Genomic DNA, 24416 nt, shown 5'->3' with positions numbered 1-24416 from the left:
TCTTAAGGTGAAGCAAAGGACAGTTTGATTGTTGCAGTAGTGTTGTCACTTCTCTTTATAACAAACAGCAGTAAGACTGTCGTAGAGGTTCTGAACTCCTTTCTAAATTCAACTAGCTTCCTACTACAGCTATTCTTCTTCCCGTGGACCCTTCTGACTACCTCTGAGCCAATCAGAGGTCTGATAGAGTCCCCTCAACCAATCAGCAGCCGTCTCTGTCTTTTCTGCGTCACAATCCTCCCCACCACTGTGGTTTCTCTTATTTTGGCGGCTGTGCGGAAAACATGGCGGAAAATTTGAAAGGTAACTCTTGTGGAATACTAATGACTTTATATTTCACTAAGCGTTTATTTACTATAGCTATTTACGTAAGTCCAAGATTGAACGCTTTAAATACTTTCAATCTTAACGCTTGTCTATCGTCGAGTACACATAAATTTAACGAGGTGGTGGGACTGCGTATGATGGTGACAAGAGGAAGCGAAGTTAGTGCAAAGCAAGTAATCGTGCCGCTAAATGCAGCCTCTTTTGTTTCGAAATTGTCCGCATGTGAATGAAGATTATCTTTGATTTGACTTATCTATTTTATCTATTCTAGGAAGCATGCATTAATAGCGTTATTAATGTTAGTTTGGTACCGTGCTTTGTACGTTCAGGCTGCATGGTTTAGCGGCAAAACTGTACGCCTATAACGCGCCACGAAGCCCCACTTAAATCTATAAATATTAAAATGTTATGGCCTTTAAAAAAAAAAAATGGATAGAATGTATTTACCTTATGCCCCGCTTTACAGCCTAAAACTAGTGCTAGGTTCGATTTCCTTGTGCAGGGACATTTTGTCAGCGACATTTTTCGATAAAAGCATAGGGAAGTAATGGTTTCTCTATTTGTCAGGTATCTTCACTCATTAAAGATATAATGTTTAGGTTAAACATACGAGAGCCTTGTCGATTTTCATATCTGTTACTGAACTAAACTTCGCATAGTTCAGTAAGCTGTCTGCTTCAGCGTGCTTTCAGTATCATTCTCCACTGCGGTATTTGGCGGTAGAAAGCGGATTTATTAGAATTAAATCGCGATAAAATGCTCTTCACCGGGTAACATGCACGCCGAATTCACAAATGCCTCCTGATATTGTCAATACATATCTCAGTCTTTATGATGTACCTTTGCATATTTCTGAAAAGATCAGTGTCAGTTTAAATCGCATGCTATTTAAGTGGCGTTTGGTATGGCCTCGGCGCATTTGACTTTAAATTTAAAGGGATTTGCTGTGTCAGATTGCAGTGTGCCTTGTAAGGTGTCCTGGGATGAGCTGGAAGCCATGTGTCGCACAGAAGGACTCCACTGCAAAGAGCTGGGGGTGAGCAGAGCCAACGTTAATGAGTATGAGGTGGAATTCCTGTGTGACTACAAGAAGAATAAGGTAAGAAATTATAGAAGCATGACTGTTAACTGTTCTTGACACTCATCTAAGGTATATTTCAAGTGTTAAAGCCTGTACACCGCACATTGATTCATGACTGAGGCACTGTGAGAAGCAGCAGGCCATTATTATTAATTTCTGTCTTTTAAATCAGCTCAGGATAATGCCATATATGTAGCAGCTGGTTAGTCCAGTTACTTTGTGTTATTACAGCAATAACCACATTATAATTCAGAACTCTGGCTGTGTATTGCCTATCTTAATATTATTTCTCCTCCCTCTCTTATCTGGCATCCCTTCTTTACTCTGTTGTGTGTAGACAAGATATCACATTTAATGTTCTGGGGCTGTGCATGGGATCCCTATCAACAGTGTGTATGTGCTCCCATTTTACAAACATCTACTGGTCACATTCTATTTGACACGATGTCCAATTGTCTCTTGGAGTTTCTCTTCAGATGCGCACAGTTTTTTTTGATGATTTATAAAAAAAAAAGTGCCTTTAAAGAGCTAAGTTTGACTAACATACTCAGTATACATATGCATTAATGGCTATAATGTAGTTTGCTAGGGTTGCAGCTGCTGATATAAATTGATCAGTGGTTATGTCAACAGAATGAACACAGAGACAATGAAATGTGACTGCTTTGTTTCCAAGTTAACCCACATTAACATGGGGAAATTATTTATTTTTGTTATAATAAAGGAAGGGTGTTTCGGTGCACTAGACACAGCTTTACTACACAGTCCAGCAACAAGACAATGTTCAGATCGGTTTTAAACAAGCCACACTGTTAATTCTGCCTTATCAAGTTATATCTAAATCTAAATGAAAGTAGAACTGTTAATCAACGCACCATGATGCCTCGTAAATCATCTATTGCATTATAAAACCAAAGTACAGAGGTTAAAATTTAACTCAACAGCATTTGATCTGACAACATCAGAGTCCATGAAAGCAGAATTCAAATATATTCCTACAATAATTAGTTTCTCAGTAAGAGGAGAGCTTCTACAGTTTAGTGGTAAATTAGTCAGAGATTTGCCATATTGGTTTTACTGTGTTAACGGTCCCTTTTAATATTTCTAGTTATGTTGGTTCATTGTTGGCTGTGCAGATCACTGCAGATGAAGCACAGCTGCTTGAATAAGACTTTAAAGATTGTTCCATTCTTTTGACAAAGTATCTTGGTTTGTAGTGTATTCAGTTTGATCAGATTGTGGAAAATATAAATTTCTACCTGGTGATTTCTTCAAACAAATAGATTTTAATACGTTTATGAAAAGTTAGATGGAGAGTGATGGTTGTAAAGCCACCAGGGAGGCCTTTGAGAGTCTCCTCCCTCAGTGGACCGACAGGTAGAGAACATCTTGCTGCCAATCTCTTAAAATATAAAGTGATCATGCACTTAAAATGGATAGATTGGAATTGATAGGATGATGAAACTCAACATTCATAACTTAATCAGCCTGTTGTGCTGGTTTTGATGCTGTCATTTGTCTTTATCACTCACATCTTTTGTTTGGGTTGATGTACTGTATAATTCAGAACTGAGAACTAATCCAGTCCTTGCCCCTAACTGAAGCTGTTTTGTGTTTGAGGAGGAGGAGGAGTTCTACCTGGTAAAGTGGAGGGGCTTCCCAGAGTCCGATAACACGTGGGAACCCAAGAAGAACCTCAAATGCTCCAAACTGATGAAGCAGTTCCACCTGGACCTGGATCAGGAGCTGAGGCGCCACAAGAGACGCAGCATCCCCAAAAAGCTGGATAAGGAAGTTGTCTCGTTCCTGGTCCAGAAAGCCAAACTCCGTAAGACTCTGCAGCGCTGGGAGGCTCATCTGAACCAGACTCGCAACCACCCGGGCCGCATTTTTGTCATTAACGATGTGGACTTTGAAGGCCCTCCGAAAAACTTTACCTACATTAACAACTACAAAGTAGGCCAGGGCATCGTGTTAGACGAGATGGCCGTAGGTTGTGACTGTAAGAACTGCTCTGAGGATCCCGTGAACGGCTGCTGCCCCGGGGCCTCCCTGCAGCGCATGGCATACAATGAAAAGGGGCAGCTCCGGATCCGTGCAGGGAAGCCCATATACGAGTGTAACTCCAGATGCAGCTGTGGCCCTGAGTGTCCCAACAGAGTGGTGCAGAAGGGCATCCAGTTCGACCTGTGCATCTTTAAGACGGAGAACGGGCGGGGGTGGGGCGTCCGCGCCCTGCAGCACATCAGGAAGAACACATTCGTCATGGAGTATGTGGGAGAGGTGAGAGCTGGGTTTTACATCATCAGCAAAGTCTCTCTGCCATGTCAGTTTCAACTCTTTGGGAAGATTTTTAATTGGATTAAATTATTCTGTTTTTGTCATTTAAAGAAGCATAGAGAGAGAACACAACTGGAGCCTGCAGATTACGTCTGCCAAAGGTTATAGTTAATGGCAGGATGTATTTTAAAGCACTGTATTGGAAGGTGTCAAGAAATGGCACTTTAAATACTTCTTTAATATCCTGAACAACGCCACAGTTAACAGAAATGAGCCCACTCTAAGGCTTTAAAAAAAGAGAACCAACTGAGCTTAATGATGATTTCGGGCTGTAACTAATTATTTCTGTCATAATCGATTAATCCGTTTTCTTGATTGTTGTTTTGTGTCTATAATTGTGAAGAAAAACGTAATCGGTGTTTCTCAAAGCCCGAGATCATATTCCCAAGTGTCGTAAGTTGTCGACAACCATGTGTATATTCAGCATACTTAGGAGGACAGAAACCAGAAAAATATAACATTTAAAAAGCTGGAATCTGACAGTTTTTACTTTATTTCTCTTAAAAAAAATACTCAAACCTCTAAATTGATAATAGCAATTTAATCTAAATTGGCTGGTGATGAATTTAATAGTTGACAACAATTAGTTGTTGCGACTTTTAAGGGATTAAATGCAGCTTCTTCTATTAGATTGCAGAGAAAGTTAAACTTTGTAGTCACTCTATTTTTCAAGATTCAACACGGTTATTGTCACTCCGGTTAGTAGAATCGTGTGAAATACTTATGATGAGACGTTTTTATTAGAAAGTGTTAGAAAGAAATAAGGAAGCGGTAACGAAAGAGTAACATAAAATAAAAGTAATAATAGTGATATTTCAGAAATATTTATATTTTTGTATACCACTATTTTCTGCATATTAATGAGGAAAAACAAGAATCCTTCACAAAGGGACAAATAAAGTATTTCTAATGAGCTTTTGTATTCTGATATTCAACTGCGCCTAAATGTCTGATGTTGGCAGTTATTGTTTGTTGTGTCCAAAAATGACAAACACACTGAGGCACTGGTCCCAGTAATGGCATCCTTACTTGTTTCCTCCAGATCATCACAACAGATGAAGCGGAGAGGAGGGGTCACGTGTACGACCGCCAAGGCTCCACGTACCTGTTTGACCTGGACTATGTGGAGGACGTCTACACAGTGGATGCAGCTCACCAAGGCAACATCTCCCACTTTGTCAACCACAGCGTGAGTGTCCTCTTATACTTGGATGGATGTATAATAGAGAGAACTATATGAAAACTATATGTTTTAAGTTGCTTTTGTGTTTGCTTAGTTTTCCCTAACACGTACATTTTTAAAATTTGCTGTTTTATTTGTTGTTTGGAGTCTGAGTCTGAGTGTGGATAAAAAGCTTCTGACACGTTTTATTCTGTCTGCAGTGTAATCCCAACCTGCAGGTATTTAATGTGTTCATTGACAACATTGATGAGAGGCTCCCGAGAATCGCTTTATTTTCAACACGGGCCATTCGGGCAGGAGAGGAGCTCACCTTCGACTACAAGATGCAAAGTAAGTGCCATTGATTCAGCAGATCCAAACTTTTCAGACTGAACTCTATCCTGGCTTTGACGGGCTTTCAGTCATGTAATAAAGCCTAATGAATGCCTGTCAAAGTGCGTCTGTTTTCACCACAATAATATGTCTCTTACCTGCTGATCTGGGTTAATTTAAGGTCTGACTTTAGGTTGCAGCAGGGAGACTGAGTGTATTTATGGGCAGAGTGCATACCAACATGCAGAGGGTTAGACTTGGAACAAAATAAAGACATTATAGATGCATGTCCAAACCATAATGTGTGGATCAAAATATTTAAAATATCTTCAAAAACTAAAGCAAAACTAAACTTAGAAAAATCAACTTTGGATTTTCATGTGACCTGTGTCTGCATCTATGGATGACGAACAGGCAGCTTGTCAGCCAACAGTTACGTGGTACACTCCATAAACACTCGTCCCAACCCTCGCTGTTACGTGTAAGCGATGCAACAGCGCACTGACACGAAGCGGACCGATGTCACTTTGGAGGCTACTGCGAGGTTAGCTAGCACGATAGCTCAGGGAGAGCAAGGAAGAGCGAGGAAGATGTGGTTGATGAAAGAACAACACTTCTGCTATTTGGACTTACTTTGGATTCAAGAGAGACGACGTGTTGCAGAAAGGTACTGTGTAAAACATGCCGAATGGTAGGTAAACATAGGAACTGTAAGTTAATAATGTGCACATTTAATATTTGTTTAATTATCTCAAGTCTCCTTCATCAATCATGTGGCCCTGCTTCATGTGTGTGTAGACAAAATCCTTCTGAAAGGACACCATCATGTTCACTTTGCTGTTACCAGTTGTCTATATGCTAGGGATACGTAAAGCGAAGAGGAATTGTTTTTTTATGGTTGATTAAAAAAAAGATTTCTCTTCGCCAACCCGTCTCCTGTTTGTTTCCAGTTGATCCAGTCGACACAGAAAGCACCAAAATGGACTCCAGTTTCAGTCTCGCGGGGCTCCCCAGCTCTCCGAAGAAGAGGACTCGCGTGGAGTGTCGGTGTGGTTCGGACTCGTGTCGAAAGTACCTCTTCTGACAAGGGGCTGCTGGGAAAGCAACACACTGTTCTCTGTGTAAAGATGTGGAAATTTGTACAGATTTGTATATTATTTTTATATTTTCATTTTGTTTACGAAGCTAAAATTCACCAGCAGTGTTTTTTATGTGAACATGATGAACTCTCCACAGCCCAGAGGATCCAGCATGTCAAATCGAAGACTCCATGAGTGGATTATTTCAGTACTCGACTCCGATGATTTAAAACGTTTATCTCCTTCCCCTTTTTAATGGCCAGATAGATCAAACATAGATAAGTAACCATGTATTTGAAGTTAACGATTTACTGAAGCCTTTTCATCACTGTTAAATCATAATTCTGGTTTATTAAAGCTTTTATTTTTTATTTGTTTATTTTACTCATAACTTCTGCCAGCTAATCTCTACTCTTCTCATTAAGAAGAGCAGATGAGATCCGTGAACACAGTCAGCCTTATCCCTCAGAAGAAGTCCTATGGGTCGAAGACAAACAAAATTTAAGTGATGTTCCTTCTATCTTTATTATGTGGTCAAAAAGATGTCGCAGAAGGAAAGCAGTTGACATATTCTTTAAAAATACAATAATGAAGCTTAAAGCAACTTAAACAGTGTTCTTGATTTTGCACTTACAAAACAAAAGGCGTTGGTTCTTGTCCTGCACAGTTGGTTTGCAGCTGTCACTGCAGACATTTGTTTCTTTGCCAGAGCCCTGCTCATGTTTTCTCGGCTTAATCATTTTATTTTCTCTACAGTAAAAAGGTTTTGAAATTAATTTCCAGAGCTTTTTGCTTCTTTTAACATCTCATTTTTGTACTTTTTCTCATCATTCTGCTGATTCTCAGGTGATTTAACCGTCAGATTTAAAATCTCAGTTGGCTTAAAACGAGCTGTTTTTGCAGTGTGATGTCAAACTGAATTTCCACACTGGAAGGTGAAACGTCTGCCGTCACATTCTCCTCCTGCCTGCGTCCGCTGCCTCCCTGATCCCTCTCCATGACCTAAAGTCTGCTTTGATATGTCCAATTGTACCATTTATCTCATAAAGAGTACAGACATTTGTAAAGTGGTTGTGTGATTGACGTTAGAAATGCTGCCCATCTTCACTCTGCCATCAGATGATCTGTCTTTTTTACCAGCTTCTCTTCAATAGGCTACATAACTTACTATGCAATGTGCTTGAACCTGCAGGGAGTGGGTAACACTCACCTCAGCCAACACTGCTGCTCAGTTTCACCGCATTTAGTGTGTTTTTTGGCTAAATTCCGTTTAAAGCTCAGTTCAGACCGATGATGACAAAAAGGTTTTGTTTTTAAACTTTTTTTCCCACCCTACCAAAGATTTGTTTCCCATTCAATCTTAATGAGAAACTCAACATCAGAACGTAGCGGGTAAAACCACCTGCACAGCCAAACTCCAGGTGCGTGTTTGTGGTGAACTGACCCTTAAAAGCTATCATGTTTTTAACGTCCTGTCATTCTTGTGGTCGTGTACAGTATCTAGGTTGAGCTCAAATAGCTGATAATTTTGTATATATTTAAACATTTTAGTTGTGAGTACATGAGTGTGACTTTCTTATCGGGTGAGGACAAAACAATGTAAATAAATTTTTAAAAAGTTCTCATGCTTCGTTTTCATTGTTGCAGTTTGACTAACTTTTACTCATCCTGGGGAGGACTGATTATTTTTCACCCTCACGTTCTAGTGCTACACTTTTTACCACTAGATGGTGCTTTTCACCAGCTATAGCTGTAGACAGCCTCATATAGAAACTGTTGGGAGTGTTATTTCCTTCCTGTTATAACCTGCATAGTACTTCGTATTTCATTGCACAGATTAACTCTGTGACAGTCCTCTGGGATTGAAATACCAGCATCCATCGGCTCCATATCAGAAAGAAATACATGAACTACTTCACTTCACTGGGGTGGCCGTGGCTCAGTGGCTGGTTGTCAGTCGTCCTCCAGTTGGAGGGTTGGTGGTTCACTCCCTGACTGCGACAGCCTACATGTCGTAGTGTCCTTGGGCAAGACACTGAACCCCAAGTTGCTCATGAATGATTAGATACTGATTGGAGATTGGTACATAGCAGCCTTTGCGATCAGTGTGTGAGTGAGAAACGGTGAATGTGACCTGTAATGTAAAAGCGCTTTCAGAAGTGCCATCCATTTACTCCATAGAACAAATTGATGATTCTACTGATTCTACAAAGTTAGTTCATGTGTAGTTCAGTGTCCTAACTTTTCTAGTGTGGAAAACCTTCTGGTGTATTATCACATTTTGAAACATACAGCTCTGGAAAAAATCAAGAGAGCACTCCAAATGTTCCTTAAATCAGCGTCTCTCTCTTCATGTCATGGCCGGCCCAATACAGATTAGAACCCCACTGAAAACCTCCTAAATGTGATCAAGAGGAAGACGGATGGTCACAAGCCATTGAACAAAGCTGAGCTGCTCCAAGAGCGGCCTCACGTCACCCAGCAGCACTGAGACAGACTGGTGCAGAGCATGCAGAGATGCATGAACACTGTGATTAAAATCCAGGTTATTCCACCAGATACTGATCTGTGAACTCTTCCTGAGTTAAAACATTTGTATTCTGTTGTTTCAACATGAACTTGTTTTCTTTGCATCATTCGAGCTCTGAAAAACATCTGTTTTTACTTCTTTTGGTTTCTTAACCAGTCGTTATTTTCTTCAAATAAAAGACCTCAAAGAGAATATTTGATTTGGAAGTAGAGAGAAATGTTAACAATAAAACAAAAGTTCATTTTACACACAAACCTATAAATAGTAGAACCAGAGGAAAACATATTTTGCTGTGGTCTTTCAGAGCTGCATGTCTGCAGCAGCAGTTGTGGCCCGAGGCATCATGTTTTTGTGTCCGTCCGTCCGTCCTTAAACGTCAGTGTGATCTTTGAAAAACCCTTTTTGCCGTAGCAAAGCCTTGACACGCTAATCACGACTCAATTTCACACAATTGTTTAATAGGATAAAATGATAAAATGACAAAGTGATGACGTGCTTAACCTGAAAGGTCAAAAGTCAAGTTCACTTTAGCAACATGTTCTTGAACAACACTTTGTGTGTGACTTTAGTTCCCTTCTAGAGGACAACATCTCTCATCACGCCTGGGGGGAGTTTTGTTTAATGGAGGCCAAACTTTGTCTTTGTTTGTAATTTTATAGTTGATGTATTCTTTCAATTATTTCAATATACAAATAAGTCATTCTGCTGGAGAGATTGATGGATGTAAACTGCAACTTGACAGGCATAAAACAGAGACGTGGTTATTTCTAACACCTTTAGAGAATCTAGTGTCTCAGTACTTCTTGTATTTATTGAATCAGAACCAGGACTGTTTTTTTGTTTGTATTTAGGTAAGTGAAAGAACAGAGATCATGACACCAAAGTCTGGCCTCATTCTGTCAGTCAGCTCCGTGTTTGGTCCTGCTTGTGCAGCTCTGGAAGCTCCTTGGTTGAGAATGTAGGCCAGAGTTCTGTCCTCTGTAAATGCCAACATCCTAACCTGAGGGTGTCCACCCCGCGCCATGTGGCAGGGATTGCTCTGGATTTGGTGGATTTGTGGCGGATCAGGACTCCCTGAGCTCCAAGTGAGGAGATGCAGGTGGTTTGATGTCAATGAAAGGTGAAAGAGTCGCATCAAGATTGTCAGCTTTGTGTCTGGGTGAAATGAAAGCACAGCGGTGGTCAGGAACAGTTTGGATCCCTTTTGGCTTTTATCCTGAAGTTGTTTGGTGTCTGTAATCTCTCTCCTCTTGACACTAATTGTAAAGGGACACCTACCTGCTGCGAGCAGCGTGCCTCCAGCTTTTTGAGAGTTAAAGTTTTCATGATACTCAAACTCAAACTTTCTGACTCTCCGAGTCTTTTCCATCACATCTGATTTGTTACGATAAATTGCAAAAGCTAGAATTCTTCAAGACAAAGGATATTTTTCAAGGATAAAATTGATTTGAAGCCTTTTCCTTCCATGAAACCATCAATTTTGGAATCTAGACTTCGGACAAACCCGGGAGAGATGGGAGAAAACTCAACCGTTCCCGTTTAGTGTAAAATGCACAGTGGCTGAAGTCGTGTGAGGTTTCAGCAGTCTGAATTATTTAAATCCATTTTACAGTATTTAGTGTCACAGCCTCCTTCTGTGCAGCACACACTCCAATCCCAGATGGTTAATTGATTATAATCCTTAAAAGGAAACTGTTCACGTTGAACAATTTGTTGCTGACTGACTTTTTTCAATGTACAAGTGTCGATTTCTGGATGATTTTTCCTTTCTGTGAGTTCCATGCAGTCATTGGTTTCTGAAGATCAGCACTCGAGCCTTTGGCCTGGCTGCTGCTAACTCTGTTACCTCCAGTGATGAAGCATCCGTCCAGCTTTGGTTACATTTAGCATGGCTCTGAGATATGATTCACAACTACATATGTTTTTTATATAAAAAAAATAGAGAAGTTAAACCCTGAAAACTGCGTGTTAAAATGTGTAAAAAAGGCCTGAAAACAGGAGTTGCAGCACAAGGTGTACCACAGCTGTGAGCACCATGAACAAAATTCAGCTCCACTAAACAGCTTAGATACCGTCTATGGAGGTAATGATACGAGTTATCTGCAAACTTTTTCACTTCAGTTCTCATTTTCAACCTTAACTGTTAATAATAAACATTTCACACGGTGGTCTGATTAATGTGAAGCTTCAGCTGCGTTCATTTAATGTATGCTGTGTAGCTTTGATACCAAATCTGCCCGACAGCATCGTCCCATTGGAGGTTGGACTAGGTTGCACATAATCTGCAGCCCATATTACCAACATCAACTAATACTTTAAAACTATGGACACTGGTTACACAATCTTAATGTCTCTGTTCAGCTAATGCTAACAGTAAGTATGAAACAGAGCGATGGGTCACCAGCCCCACTGCTCTTCATTGATAACCACAATGAATAACTATGAATCTCGAGCTGTTGTTTAGTGTGTTTGCTCTATTTAGATGAAAATCTAAAAAAAACAAACCTTCTTGATTATTTATTGTTCACCCAACACCCCCTTACACACACACAACACGTAACCATTTTCTGATCGAGGTCCAGGAAGTAATTGTAAACATTGTGATTGGTTCAGTTGGGGCGGGGAAATCTCAAGAGACAGAAAACCTGGACAAATAAATCCAAATATATTTCTTTTTCTTTTAGTCCTGACCAATAATTTACCTCCTTACCATCAACATGTAGTGTCTTAAACAATCTTAAACTCTTGTACATATTTAGTGTGCCCACCATGCCAAGGAAATCTGGGGATACTCTCCCAAACATGATAATGTCCTGATCATTTCAAATGAAATTTATTTTCATTACAAAACCAACAACAGAAATCATAGATCGCCAGAGACATGCGTAATAGCTCAACCACTTTTTTAATAATACAGAACAAAGGCAAACCGCAGCGTCTGACTTGCCTCCATGATTTTCAGCAGCCAGAAGAAACTCCCTTCACATCCTTCAAAACGTCACACCTTTTGGTATTTTCATCTTTTGACTTCAGGATGCACTGAAATGAGATTTCTCTTTAAACATTTAATGTTCTACTTTTACGGTTAAAATAAATAAGTAATCAGAAGAATTCAACCTCTTTGAGACATTGGAATAGTTTTCCTCCAGAGAGCTGTTGTTTATAGTCGCTGTGATAAATGTAATTTCTGTCACTTTCACAGCAGAACAACCAAACACTGATTTGGACATTCACTTGTCAAATTGGTCGGTGGCTCATTTCCTGCTGGAGCTCAGTTCCATTCATTTCAGCTTAATTGAATTCTGTGTAAAGGCAGATAAGTTCTATTTCTTTAAACCTCCATTGAATATGCTGACCATCAAACTGCAGAGTCCAAAAGGTTTGTGAAGTTGCACACATGTTTTATATTCTTAAGCACCTTTCAGGAGCTCCGTACCAGCCTGTTCACAATTAAAATGATTCCATCAGAATAAAACCTGCAGTGAAAAATACCTTTGGGTTATTTGTGATACGGTAAAAAGGATATTGTTGTCTATAAATGCATCATTTTTATCCCTAAATGTGTTAGCTTAACCACTAGCCTCTGGTGCTAGGCTAATTCCTGATTATTATAACTTTATTATCAATAATTTTAGCAATCATTTTCTTTTCTTCACATGTTTGAGAGAATGTCTGACAGAAGAAATGTAAGCAGTCCGATGTTCAGGCAGGCTGAAAGCAAACAACGTCATTAACAATCTGTCATTGAACGGAAAAACTGTGCTCAACAACTTTATAAATTTTAGTTAAATAAGCTGAAGCGGGAAGAACGTCTGCGATGGAGTCTTGTTCACCGTGTTCACAACGCTACAAATGGAAATTCTGACTTGTTGCGTTGTGATGTTTTTGCTGATGTTTTCAAATATGGCAGATACCATAGAAGTAAATTTTTTTGGTGTATGGTGTGTTAATACATTGTAAGTCAATGACTTGAGTTTTTCTTGGTAATTTTTCATTACCAGCTATCAGCAATCTGGGAACCCACTGGCTGTGATCAGACAACGATTTAGCTTCTGCCAACAATGACCAATATTCTGTAGCTTTTGGTGTAGCCAGCAAGTATCGGCATAACTGATATCCGTGCCAACACTTCCTCTTCCTTGCAATGGTCAGAGTGTACAGTACAACTAGCAACTTAAGACGTAGGAATGTTGGATTTAATAGACAACATCTACAACCGTATGTAATCTGCATTCATATGCCGACGACGATCGACAGCAGGTTTTGTGTTTGAATTTACGCCATCGCGTTTTTTTTTCCTCTATTTTTCTCCATACCACCAAAGTTCTCTCAAACATGATTGGCCAATACAAGTCAGAATAAACGTGTGCGATACAGATCACCTACAGATTCTGCTTTCACATGTAGAGACTGATTTTTAGACATCACCCGCAAGCAGCAGTGTTCGTGTTCCCAACTGCGCATGTGGTAACCACAAACTAACAGTCTGAAGTAGCAGATGTTTGCAACACGGTATGCTAACCTTCCAGCTAACACGTTTGTTTCCAACCTCTCTGATCATGCGACTGCCCACAGTGTAAATATTATTGGAGACGACCCGAGCTTATAAATGTGGTATCTGCTATCCTTTAAAGAAAACAACAATCTAAGTGCTGATATCATTCCAAAGTGAAAGTGCCACGTTTTTTATGTTCTTGCTTATTCATCATGAAAATTGTAGTTCAACATAACTCCAATTCTTCTGTGTTAATTCTTCAAAGAAACATTCAGAAGGAGGCTAATGTGTGCAACCACATTTGACCTGTCTGGAAGCTTTAAATCAAGCTTTATACCTTCATTATCCCTACATATGTACAAAAAAATCCAGTCAGTTAATCATAATCTATTACATGTTTTACAAAAGGGACTTTAAGTAAACTTCATTGGTTTGGAAACACATTCAGATCTTTGTGTGAGAAAAAGGGTCGACATGAGAAATACTGAGGAAGCATTTGCAGGAACTTCGAAATGCAATCTGTGTCTGGTCGGTATTTTCCCTCCTGTCTCATTCATGTAACCATCATCTTACACAAACACACAATCATACCTGCCAATAGAAACACACACACACACACGCTCTCAACACACACAGTAAAAATATGATGATCAGGAACCCTTCTGTTGCATTTCAAAGTTGGTTTGCTGTCAATATAATACACACTAAATAGTACAGAGGTCACATTAAATTTACAAAAGATAATCTGCCTGAGGCAACTAAAAAAGCACGGTCAGGCCTCTCCAGCATCAACTGAGGATCCAAACGTTTCTCTGGCTTTGTCCCACAAATGAAAATGGAAAGACCGGTCGTTGTTCCTTCATCTGTCACGCTGATATCCGCGGAAAAAACAACTGAGAAAAACAATCCAACAAAAAACTAGAGCGGGTTTTGCTCACATTATCAGTCTGCGGTAGAAAAGTCTGACATATTCCGTTATCTGTCCATGACCTCAGTTCCTCCAGGTTTTGATGGGAAGAGCAACAAGTCTTCCAAAATGTCACGAGTGTACACAGTGTTCTGTTTCCTCCTTTGAATGACACAGAAGAGACACATTTGTCTACTCTTTGTTGCATTGGTTTTTTATGGAGTAAGGCCATGTTTTCTGAAATTAAAAACAAGATTCTCTGTGGCATGCTGTCGTCGGGTGTTTCAAATACGCCACGGCCGAGACAAAGGGGCACCTCAAACCCCCCAAACAAACACACTTTTTGCCCTCAATCTTAAGGACTGACTGTGTCATCTTTTCAGACATTCACTGACTAATTACAATCTCTGTTGCCTGTCCTTTCCTTTCACCTAAACTCCACTTTTCAAGTTACAGTTAATTCTCAGAGAGAAACAAGAAAGAAGCACAGTTAATCGATTTATCTAGATTTGTGCAAAAGTAAAGCAGTAGATGTTCCTGCTACTGCGTCCTCGTACCTTCAGAACTCTGTGTGAAGTAATGACGATGATTTAAACATCCCAGATAATATCAACTGGATTTTAAAACCAGATTTATCTTGTAATCTTAAGATTGAGTTTTTCAGGAAGATTTTTCTGATACACGGTTCAGTTTTGTGATGACAGAGAGTTTTTAGTTTTGCTTAACTCGCAAACAGACTTTGTGTCTCATAAATCTACAAACTTTTGATGTATGTCAAAATTTTGACGTCAATACATTTAACTTTGTCAATTAAAAATCTTGAGTCTCTTATAATGTTCACCTAAACAGTAATCATTTTGACATCTTAGAACATGTAGACTTCTCATAATCTATTCTAGAAATGGACTTGGTCGTACTGTATGCACAGTATCTCTGAATTTGGACCTTTTACACACTATAGTTCATTTTCCTGCTGTAACATCAAGGGTATCACCTGGATCATGCCCAGGTGAGCCAAAATAATCCTGATAGACTCGACTCTGAGTGTGACTGATCTCTAAAGCTCCTGTCCTGCTGTAGGGGAGACAGTCTGACCTGTGCTTTGGTTGTATATTGTCACATTTCACTAGACAGACAGCTTTTCACATGGAGCAAATTTGGCTTTGAACGACACGAGACTTGAGACATAGGTAAAGTTATCAGAGCCCAGTTACATAGTTCCTCGAGAAAATAAACACCTTAGCAATTCTGTTCTGTAAACTGTGTTTTCAGATGTAACTTTGGATTATTTGTGGGTATATTCAAAGCCTGATTTAATTCTTCTTTGTATGCTCTCTGGAGCACCAGTGAGCAACTACGACAAAGTGATTTAGGGAACTTTCAGTGGCACAGATGGAAGTTTGTATCTTTGACAAACAATCTGCCAAGAAGAGGGTCCTGCGCAGACGTTCTGCATTCTTTCTACAGATGCTGGATTTCGTGTAATCAACAAATCCATACTTGGAGACAAAGTAAATCTAAACAAATCGTTTGTATTGAGTTTAGTGATGGTAGAAAATTGTCCTTACGTTGCTGACTCCAAATTTGAGGATGCTTTGTCGATCAGCTTTAAATTACCCTCGTCTGCAACTGCTAAACTGTTTTCTTAATGAAATACAAGTGTACATTAGTCCCATACACTGAATAAAAGAAGTAACGTCTTGCTTTCAAAAGTGACATGCAAGTGCCTTGAACTTGCATGAGCTTGCTAATGGCCAGCAGAGCGCTACTCCAGTGGTCACAAAAAGAAGTCTGATTGTGTTGAAGTCTATGAGAAAATGAGTCTGCTTCTGATTTAATATATAATTAACTTATGAGTGTATGGTCTCAATCTTTAGTTTCTTGTCTACGTCAATACAGCATGATGTTCACTTTGTAAATTGTAGTCTCATTTAGAGTCAAATAGGCAATAAATCAGAGCGAGAGTATGCTTTAAGGCATAGGCAATTTGTGATTAACAACTACCTGAAAAAAACAAGATGTCAGCAGCCAAAATGCAAAACTAGAGGCTTTAAACCAGTGGCCCACAAACCCATAGGTGACGTGTCAGCTAATACCACTTCTTAATATGTTTTCAAATGATCAAAGTGGTAACGGACACATAGCTTTACTTAACTAGTTGATGTTACGTTTTGTACTGTATGGATGTTTCGTACTGTATGGATGTTTCGTACTGAAGAGCGAATAACAGCAGCAGGAAAACTGGAGCATTCTGCTTTCTGCTTCAAATAGGAAAAACTAGTTCTGTGGTTTTTACACGAAGGTCTGTTAACAATTGAAATGAAATATAAAATATTCATTTCAATGTTCCCTTCAACAAATACAGCCATTTACATAGGTTTACACATGAATGTCATGCTCTAGAAATGCAACATGGTCTGTTAGAAATAGAGTGGACGCATGGCATAGCTTTGAGATGAGATGTGCGGTGAACACTAGCACTCCAACTAACATGACAGTGGATCGTCTTTGGCAGCTGCGACTGGGACATGCCTAGTGGGCATTAAGGGTGACGTTATGTTGCTGAAATGTTTTCTCCCAGCATTGTTTTGTTACAGTGAGGATATGTTTGCATCACCCTGAACTTCTAAACAATCAGACAATCAAAATGGTGCCAACTAGATTAAGGTAACTAGGAAGTTATGTCCAGCGTATCCTTAGTGTTTGGCTCTGGCTAGAACAACTTCCCTAAAACAAGATTTCCCTTTTTAACCTGGGCGACCATGCAACTGGGCACTGTTCAGACTAAAATCATAAATGGCTGCTGTTGGTAAAAAACCTCTAATTACTGTGAACTAAAATCATCTTTTGTCTTCAAGTAATGCACACAATTACAAAAGCCCAACTGTATCAGTCTTTGCTAACATCAATGAGTATTAAAAATAAAACAGTAGACATGGATATCTGATCGACAAAGATTAAAGCAAAGAATATACATCTTTATAGACATAAAAGCTGGTGTCCTTGTGACTGATATGTTTATGCCAGAAACAAGAAACAGTAACTGTGTGTTTCCCATTTGGTGAAGGGCATTCATAGGAGCAATCTTTATTTGATTTCAAGCTTAAGGTCAGTTTAGATCCTCTCCCTCGCCCCTGATCAAAGAACCCCACAACGAAACTCATGACATGACTCTTTGAGGTGAAGGAGACAAAGGCACCTCGCCTTTGTCTCCTTCACTGAATTAAAGAATCCAGAGCTTCCTCCCCTTTCTAAACACTTAACAGATTAGACTTTGAAATCATTTTCTGTCACTAATGAAACAATCTGTTATAACAGGGCTGAAAAAAAAGAAAAATGTACCTTTGGATAGAATGTTGTCAGAAAAAATCAAAAGCATATGCTCACAGACCCCAAGAATTATATATGTAAAATAATATTATCAAGTAGTATAAATGCTGACCACAAATGGCAATATCTCCGGTTCAAATTTGGCTGGATATTAGCTGAATCGTTCTCTTAAGTTCCGCTCGTTATTAAAGAAATAAATTCATCTAGATTTGCTAACTTATGCAGCATGTTTTTAAAATTTAGATTAAAACTGGAAAAGTTGCTTCATTGTCCTCCTCCGAGATCTTTTTGTCACCAATCCCACCCAAACATCCTCTCTGTCGATGCTTTCTTATTAACCAATTTGACATTCTTTATAAAGCAGCTAATGTAATTTTATGTGGCTATTTGTCTGGCTTGGTTTCCACAATGACTGCATTATTACTTGCATCTTCTGCTATTAAAGTGTTTCTCTTGTTATCAAAAGTAATGGTCTGACTCCATGTATGCTGTTGTTTTGAGTGAAAAAAGGTTTGGTAGATGGAAACACATGCTTACCATTCCTGTGTTTTTTACCATAACACTCACTAGTTTACACCCATTACTTAAAAGTAGCTTGCTTTGAATCAAATGCCAAAACAACTCAGGCAAACACTCCCACAACACGTCTGTTGGCTGCCCCTTGTTTTTTTTTTCCAGTTTTAGATCATCTCTGCTTACATGACACAATAAGGCTCTCGTGGCAGATGAGGTTTAGTCCTGCAGCAGGCTGGTAGGTGGGAAAGGAGCCCTTTCTTCAAGTCTTTGTTCAGGAAGAAACAGACAATAGGATTGACCCCGGCTTGGGCAAAACTCATCCACACCGTGGTGGAGAGGTACCGGTGTGGTATTGTGCAAGCCTTGACAAACACCCTCCAATAGCAAGCCACTATGTAGGGTGACCAGAGCACCAGGAACAGCAGGGTGATCACGTAGAACATCCTGCCAAGCTGCTTCTCCGCTTTGAACTCCTCCATGCCCAATAGGCGCCGGTTCTGGTTGTGCAAGTTCTGCCGGATTCCCAGCAGAGTGGGCGGCATTGGACCCCTGCCAAAGCCTGCAATCCAGTTTGCTGCTGCTTGGCCGGTGGCCCCCGGCCCATGGAAGGTCCAGTTCTGACTGATGGCTGGCACCATCTGGACTGGCTTCATCTTGCGGTGCTTGTACTCAAAGAGGAGTAACTTCATGTAGACGACATGTGTGGCTAGTATAAGCACAGCCAGCATTAGCATGAAGCCTAGCGTATCATTAGCCTTAAAGTAGCGATGTTCAAAGATGCACTGGTCCTCCTCTCGAATAAATTTGTAGGTGCCCACGTCAAAAACAGGAGGAAAAGCCATTGCCACTGACAGTGTCCACACCATGCACACCACTGCCACACATGTCCAGAATGTCATACGCTTTGAGTAAAAGCGGTGGTGTGCAATGGCCATGTATCGCGTTACGCTGATGCAGAACAGCATGAACGCAGCATGGAAGCAGAAGAGCACTGCCATGAAGGCCACCACTTTGCAGCTCAGCACACTGTAGGTCCAGGCTGACCCATTCTTTATAGACACCAGAACAAAGGGGAAGCAGATGGCTGAGCGGATGGTGTCTGCCAGGCACAGGTCCAGCAGGAAGTAGTAAGGTGCTTTGTGCAGGGCCCGGTCACGCAGTACGAGCAAAGACACCACCAGGTTGCCCACCAGGCTGATACAGATGATCAGCCCCAGTAGCACCAGTTTGATATAGGTAGAGACAGCCGACGAAGGACTATCTGCTACAATACCTCCTGCGGTAGCCACCACTGCTGCCATGGGCCCAGGAAGCCCGGCAGGCCCTTCACTGCTTTCGTTTCCATTCGCCATCCCGAATGCCCCCCCACCCATACCACCTTTTCTTCTGACACCAAAGCCACCACTCCCCCACCGCCTCCTCCGCCTGCTCGTTGTTCCTTCGTCCTCGTGGTTGCTTCCTTTCTGCAGTTCACAAGGAACAGGAACACCTTAATCCACATCGCCCCATTTTGAGCAGGGTCCCTCTGTGACACGTCTTCTTACCTCCCGATCCCTGAACAAAGAAGACAAAGAATACGTTTGGTTGAGTTTCTGTTAGATGTGTCTGTGTGTCATTCCAGGTAGTACCAAACAAGATCAAACATGAACACTACCATCTATTGTGAATTTTAATATGTCGTGCTTTGTACAGAGAGATAACCTGTAATGAGGAAACATATGACCATCCTGCAAACATTAATGTTTCTGAGAACACAGTACTCCTGACAGCTGAGATATTTTTTAGTGAACTCTGTGTAACTCAGGAGATTATAAATAATCACATAAAGTTCAGTAAAGTGCAGCGTGACTTTCCGTCAGTCACCAGATTCTTATTTTCCCTTGTGTGTCCAACGAATGACTCCTTGACTTCACAGGTCGAGTGGAGAGTTAAAAGTATGTGTCAATATTAAAAGGGGACATATATTTGATATTATTACAAATATACGGCTATATATGGAATTTTAATGGTACACATTACATTATTCTCTGTTAGAGCTCCACATTACCATGTATAAAGAATAAAGCAGTGTTGTTTGCACCAACTGAGGTGTCTTGTCAACAGAAGATTTTAACATCAGCCTGGTTGAAACAGCTGAGAAGGCAGGCTGTGCAAGAAACACCTGCTTGATGTTTGACCAGATTTTAGGTGTATCTTACATTTCATCATTTTCAGACAGAACTGCCCACTGGGGAACTGCCCTGACAACTGGATACCTTTAAGGGCCTTTTTCTTTGTAACGTTAAAGTGACATAAGCCTGCCAGTGGTTGGTACAGCAGGGCGTTATACATCAACAACAACCACAAGATGGAGGACATCTTAGGTACTAGAGTAGTACCTACTCTGAAGTAAGACTTTTAAGAATCGGCTTTCTAAAAACTACAGTGGTTGACTTGTGTTGTAAACAAAAGAAAAAGAAGCTGAGTGCTTCGACTCTCCTACGATGAAAACTAAGCCTAATGAGTTCCTCAGCAGGAACACAAGACCTCCCACTGACCATAGAATGTAGAAGAATTCTGTCTTTTTGTGGGTCTTTGTCACCTTGACATGGTCAGTTGTACACATTGATGTAACAGCCCCCACTTTCCGTCTTTCATGCAAAATGGTTGTACACACAAAAAGTGCCAGAAGTGACTGTGTGGAAAATGGGGAAAAAGAGAGCATGAGCAAGAAGTTCCCACCAACAATTACTCCAGTTTGTAAACTTACAAAGAATTGTTGGATGGCAAGTGAAAGCTGATATAAAAAAGTGGATTTCAGATGATGTTGGCTTGTCTGACTCTTTGTTTCGAGCTGATGAGGCCGAAATGTTACACTGTAGAACTTTGCTTTCACTGCCATGACAACTCAAAATGTCAGTCTTGAGAAGCGTGTCATTGCCACTGCACTGAAAATATTTTTGCCTCAGCTTTGCTGTGAATGAACTATTGCATAATGTTAATTGCCATGACAACTGCATGATCCTTTTCTGGATTCTTTTAGAAAGTCCTGTAGAACGCTTCACCTGTGTTTCAAGTTGTATCCTAGATCTTAATCTAATTAAATAAATTTCCCCCGCCCTATAGAAATCACTCTTTGTCCTTTAAGGCTGCTCCAAGCATCAATACTGTAACTGCATAAATAGGTGCTAATCCAAATCCAAAGGTTGACCCTGGCAAATAATGCAAGGATCAAACCACACAACATCGGCCTGGTTGTAGCCCTTAACAACAGATGTAGGGTGAGGTATCTTATTGGCAAAAACATGGACGTTGGGTACGGCAACTGATTGTTTTATCCGCTGCAGTTTGTCATAGTGGACGACTTTGGGCAACTGGAAAACCTCACTGTGTTCAAACAGAAAGACTTGCGTGTTAGATTTTTTTTGTTCCGTCATGTATGTGAGTTTGGCTAATAGGCAAATAAGAGACCTTTGCCGTGTATGACTATAAACAAGGGGACGTGAAAGAGGAATGTGGTTTTTGGTGCAACTACGTACAACTACAAGAAAGCGCTTTAGAACTCTGGAAACAACACCCCTGCCATTTTGGAGTTTGCTAGGACTGTAATTTTATCCAAAAGTGCTTCACATATTGCTGCCCTCCGGTGCTGTGATTGTGCAAAGGGTCAAGCACAACAATGGCACCGTAGTACAAGCCAATGAAAGAATATCTAGCAGGATTTGGCTCTGATGCTCTGGGTAAAAAATATTACTTCCTGGAGGGAAAACGACTACTTGTTTGCTTTCTTGTCAATGGAAGTCAGATCTCCAGCGCCTTGTTCCAAATGACTTGACGTTACCCTGGAAAAAGCGGCAAGTAATTGGTTGAGGACCAAGATGTGGTCTGTCATGTTTCGGCATGATCACAGTAATAATTACCTTAACTTACACAGTGATAATTGTAACAGAAACAGATGGTGTAGTCTGAACTGATCCCATTTTTTATTCACATAGGAACAAAGGTAAACTATCTGTCGTGCATTAGCTAACGTTAGTCCTTGTTCTAGCAGAAGTCGACATTGGCTCCATAGAGTTCATTCAAATATACCAATGTTGTGTGGTGTGTGCTCAGAATGATAGAGCATCTACAGTTGAATTCTACCTCTACAAACTTAACAAGTTGATAAAGATGTAAAGATTTAAGTTACAGGGCCAAATGTTTCCAAACAAGTCAGTTAGTGGACCTTGAGTGATGATTGTTTTATACTGCTGTGCTCAGCTGGGTGGCAAATCCGGACTGAAAGACTCTGGTTTATTGGGTAAGTTCACCCAATGCAGAAGGCACGTTTCCTTATTTCCCTCCCAGATAGTTTTAGCTTAGTTTATCCATGCTTTGTAATCTTTCTCTGAGGTTACTCACAGCAAAGTGAATTAACATTTTCGTTTTACTTCCCATATCTATAAAAATGTACAGAAATGTGTTTTCCTCTTTTAATGTTTCTGTAATCTCACAGAAAATACTCAACCATGTGTCTAGTGCTTACTAGCAAATGTTAGCATTCCTACACACTAAACTAAGATGGTGAACATTGCAAACATTACCTCCAAAATATCAGCATGTTAGCATTAGCATTTACATGCTCACTTGTATCCTCGTTATGATCCGAGTTTTGAAGTATCTCATTTTTTCAGGTTAAGATCACAACTTGTTTTCAGAAACCTGGAAAAGCCCTTTTCCTCATCATGAGAAACCTGGATATACTTCCTGAAGTTCTCCAATAGAAACCACCTGATCTTTCTGAGCAGTCTTTGATGGTACAGAACATAGACTGTATAAAAAGATGGACGACATGACAGCTCCCTAAAAGTGAAGCCAAAACATTTCGGGCGCCCCCTGCTGACTGGCTGCAGTATAGGTCATAAAGCCCGCCTCCTCCATGTTAACAGATGGGACATGAGTCAAACTATAAAATCAAAATATTTCTCTAAAATGGTTTCTGTCATTATAGCTAGTTATTATCATGCTGATTTATGTCCAAGTGTTCATTTTTCTGTTCAAGTTCATTTTTAATTAGTTATTTGATGCTGTCAAAATGATGATTGACAGCTCTGTTGACAAATTCGGCTCCTGCAGCCAATCAGTTCTGGATTAGCAGAGTGGAGGACGAACAGCGAGTGGAAACGTACCTAAAACAATCACTACAGTCACTGAAGTCTCCATACCTGTGAACGTTAACCTCAGACCAACACAGAGAAGCTGTTCTGCTGTTAAACACGCCGGTGTGCGGGATCCTTGCTGTTTTGTCGGTAAGTTAAGTGTGTGTTTGGGTTAGCGGAAGTGGCTACGGCCGCTTCATTTGCCGATCTCTACTGCGCAGTCTCTGGCTCCAAATGACGTCACCATTGCAAGATGGCAGTGCCTATCACAGGGGCTATTTTGGCATCAATTACATACAATGGGAGCAGAAGGAGACGCGTTGTCCATCTATATATACAGTCATTGGTACAGAACATGGTGGATGAGAAATCCAGAATACTGTTATGATAAGAAAAGGTGTAACAGGTTTCATGTTAACATCACATCATAAATACGATCAAAACCAGGACAATACTTAAGACCAGGACGCTAATGAGCATGTAAATGTGCTCATTATCTTTCAATGCATGTTAGCACACTAGTGTTAGCATATAGCTAAATGCAGCCTGGCTGTAAACTGTTTTTAATTTTATAATTAACAGGAGAGGCAAAAACATTTCTGCCATAAAGTCGGGGATAAAAGCAGACATGGGTGGATTTCGATGTTGCCTTTTCAAGATCGAAACGTCAGAATGTAAGACAAAACATTAGGTTGATATGTTTCAGTACAGTGAAAGGATAAAATGATGATTTTTTTTTAAATGAGGACGAGACATCGACAAAATATGATTTGAAATCAAACTTGTAGAATCATTTGGTGCTCCTTTAAAGGACAAGTGTATGTAGCTATGGGGAACTGTGAGAGAGGCTGTGTGTCTTGAAGGAGGGGCTTTGCAAAGCTGGAAGTTGGTTGGCGGCGGAGGGCAGAGTCACTGTCAGGAACTGGGTAGCAACAGCAGCCCAATACCTCTGGCTTGATGTTGGTGGGAGGAGGCGACAAAGCTCACTGGATGAGATGTAGACAGAGTTGGTCTCTGACAGCAGGGCCCAGCATCAGGCCTCCTCATGTGGAGCCTACAGGTCTGATGAGGACTGGAGAGCCACCAGCTGCTGCAGTCCAGCTTAAATTCACACACCACATTTTCCTTCAGGAAGTGGCGCTAAGCTCTGAGGGGCACATTACACCAAATGATATTAAATCACTTGGCTGTCCCGGTGC

At 40.4% G+C, this 24416-nt stretch overlaps 2 protein-coding genes across 2 annotated transcripts; one reads left to right on the top strand and one right to left on the bottom strand.

The window, feature by feature from the left end:
* Positions 1-281: 281 nt before the first annotated feature.
* On the top strand, positions 282-7905 carry LOC138589913 (histone-lysine N-methyltransferase SUV39H1-like). The gene is made up of 6 exons (XM_069660397.1): positions 282-303; positions 1281-1426; positions 3032-3691; positions 4791-4937; positions 5132-5261; positions 6194-7905. The coding sequence occupies exons 1-6, from the start codon at positions 285-287 to the stop codon at positions 6325-6327; spliced, it is 1236 nt and encodes a 411-aa protein (XP_069516498.1). The 5' UTR covers positions 282-284; the 3' UTR covers positions 6328-7905.
* Positions 7906-17472: 9567 nt separating this feature from the next.
* On the bottom strand, positions 17473-19478 carry gpr173 (G protein-coupled receptor 173). The gene has a single exon (XM_069660598.1). It carries the CDS (start codon positions 19471-19473, stop codon positions 18280-18282), a length of 1194 nt encoding a protein of 397 aa, XP_069516699.1. The 5' UTR covers positions 19474-19478; the 3' UTR covers positions 17473-18279.
* Between the last annotated feature and the right edge of the window lie 4938 nt (positions 19479-24416).

The sequence above is a fragment of the Semicossyphus pulcher genome, unplaced genomic scaffold (assembly GCF_022749685.1).
Source record: "Semicossyphus pulcher isolate SPU_LCO1_2020_fin unplaced genomic scaffold, fSemPul1.0.p SCAF_13, whole genome shotgun sequence".
Classification (NCBI taxonomy): Eukaryota; Metazoa; Chordata; class Actinopteri; order Labriformes; family Labridae; genus Semicossyphus; species Semicossyphus pulcher.
Note: the sequence above shows the minus strand (reverse complement) of the source record. Positions and strands in the feature narration are given on the sequence as shown.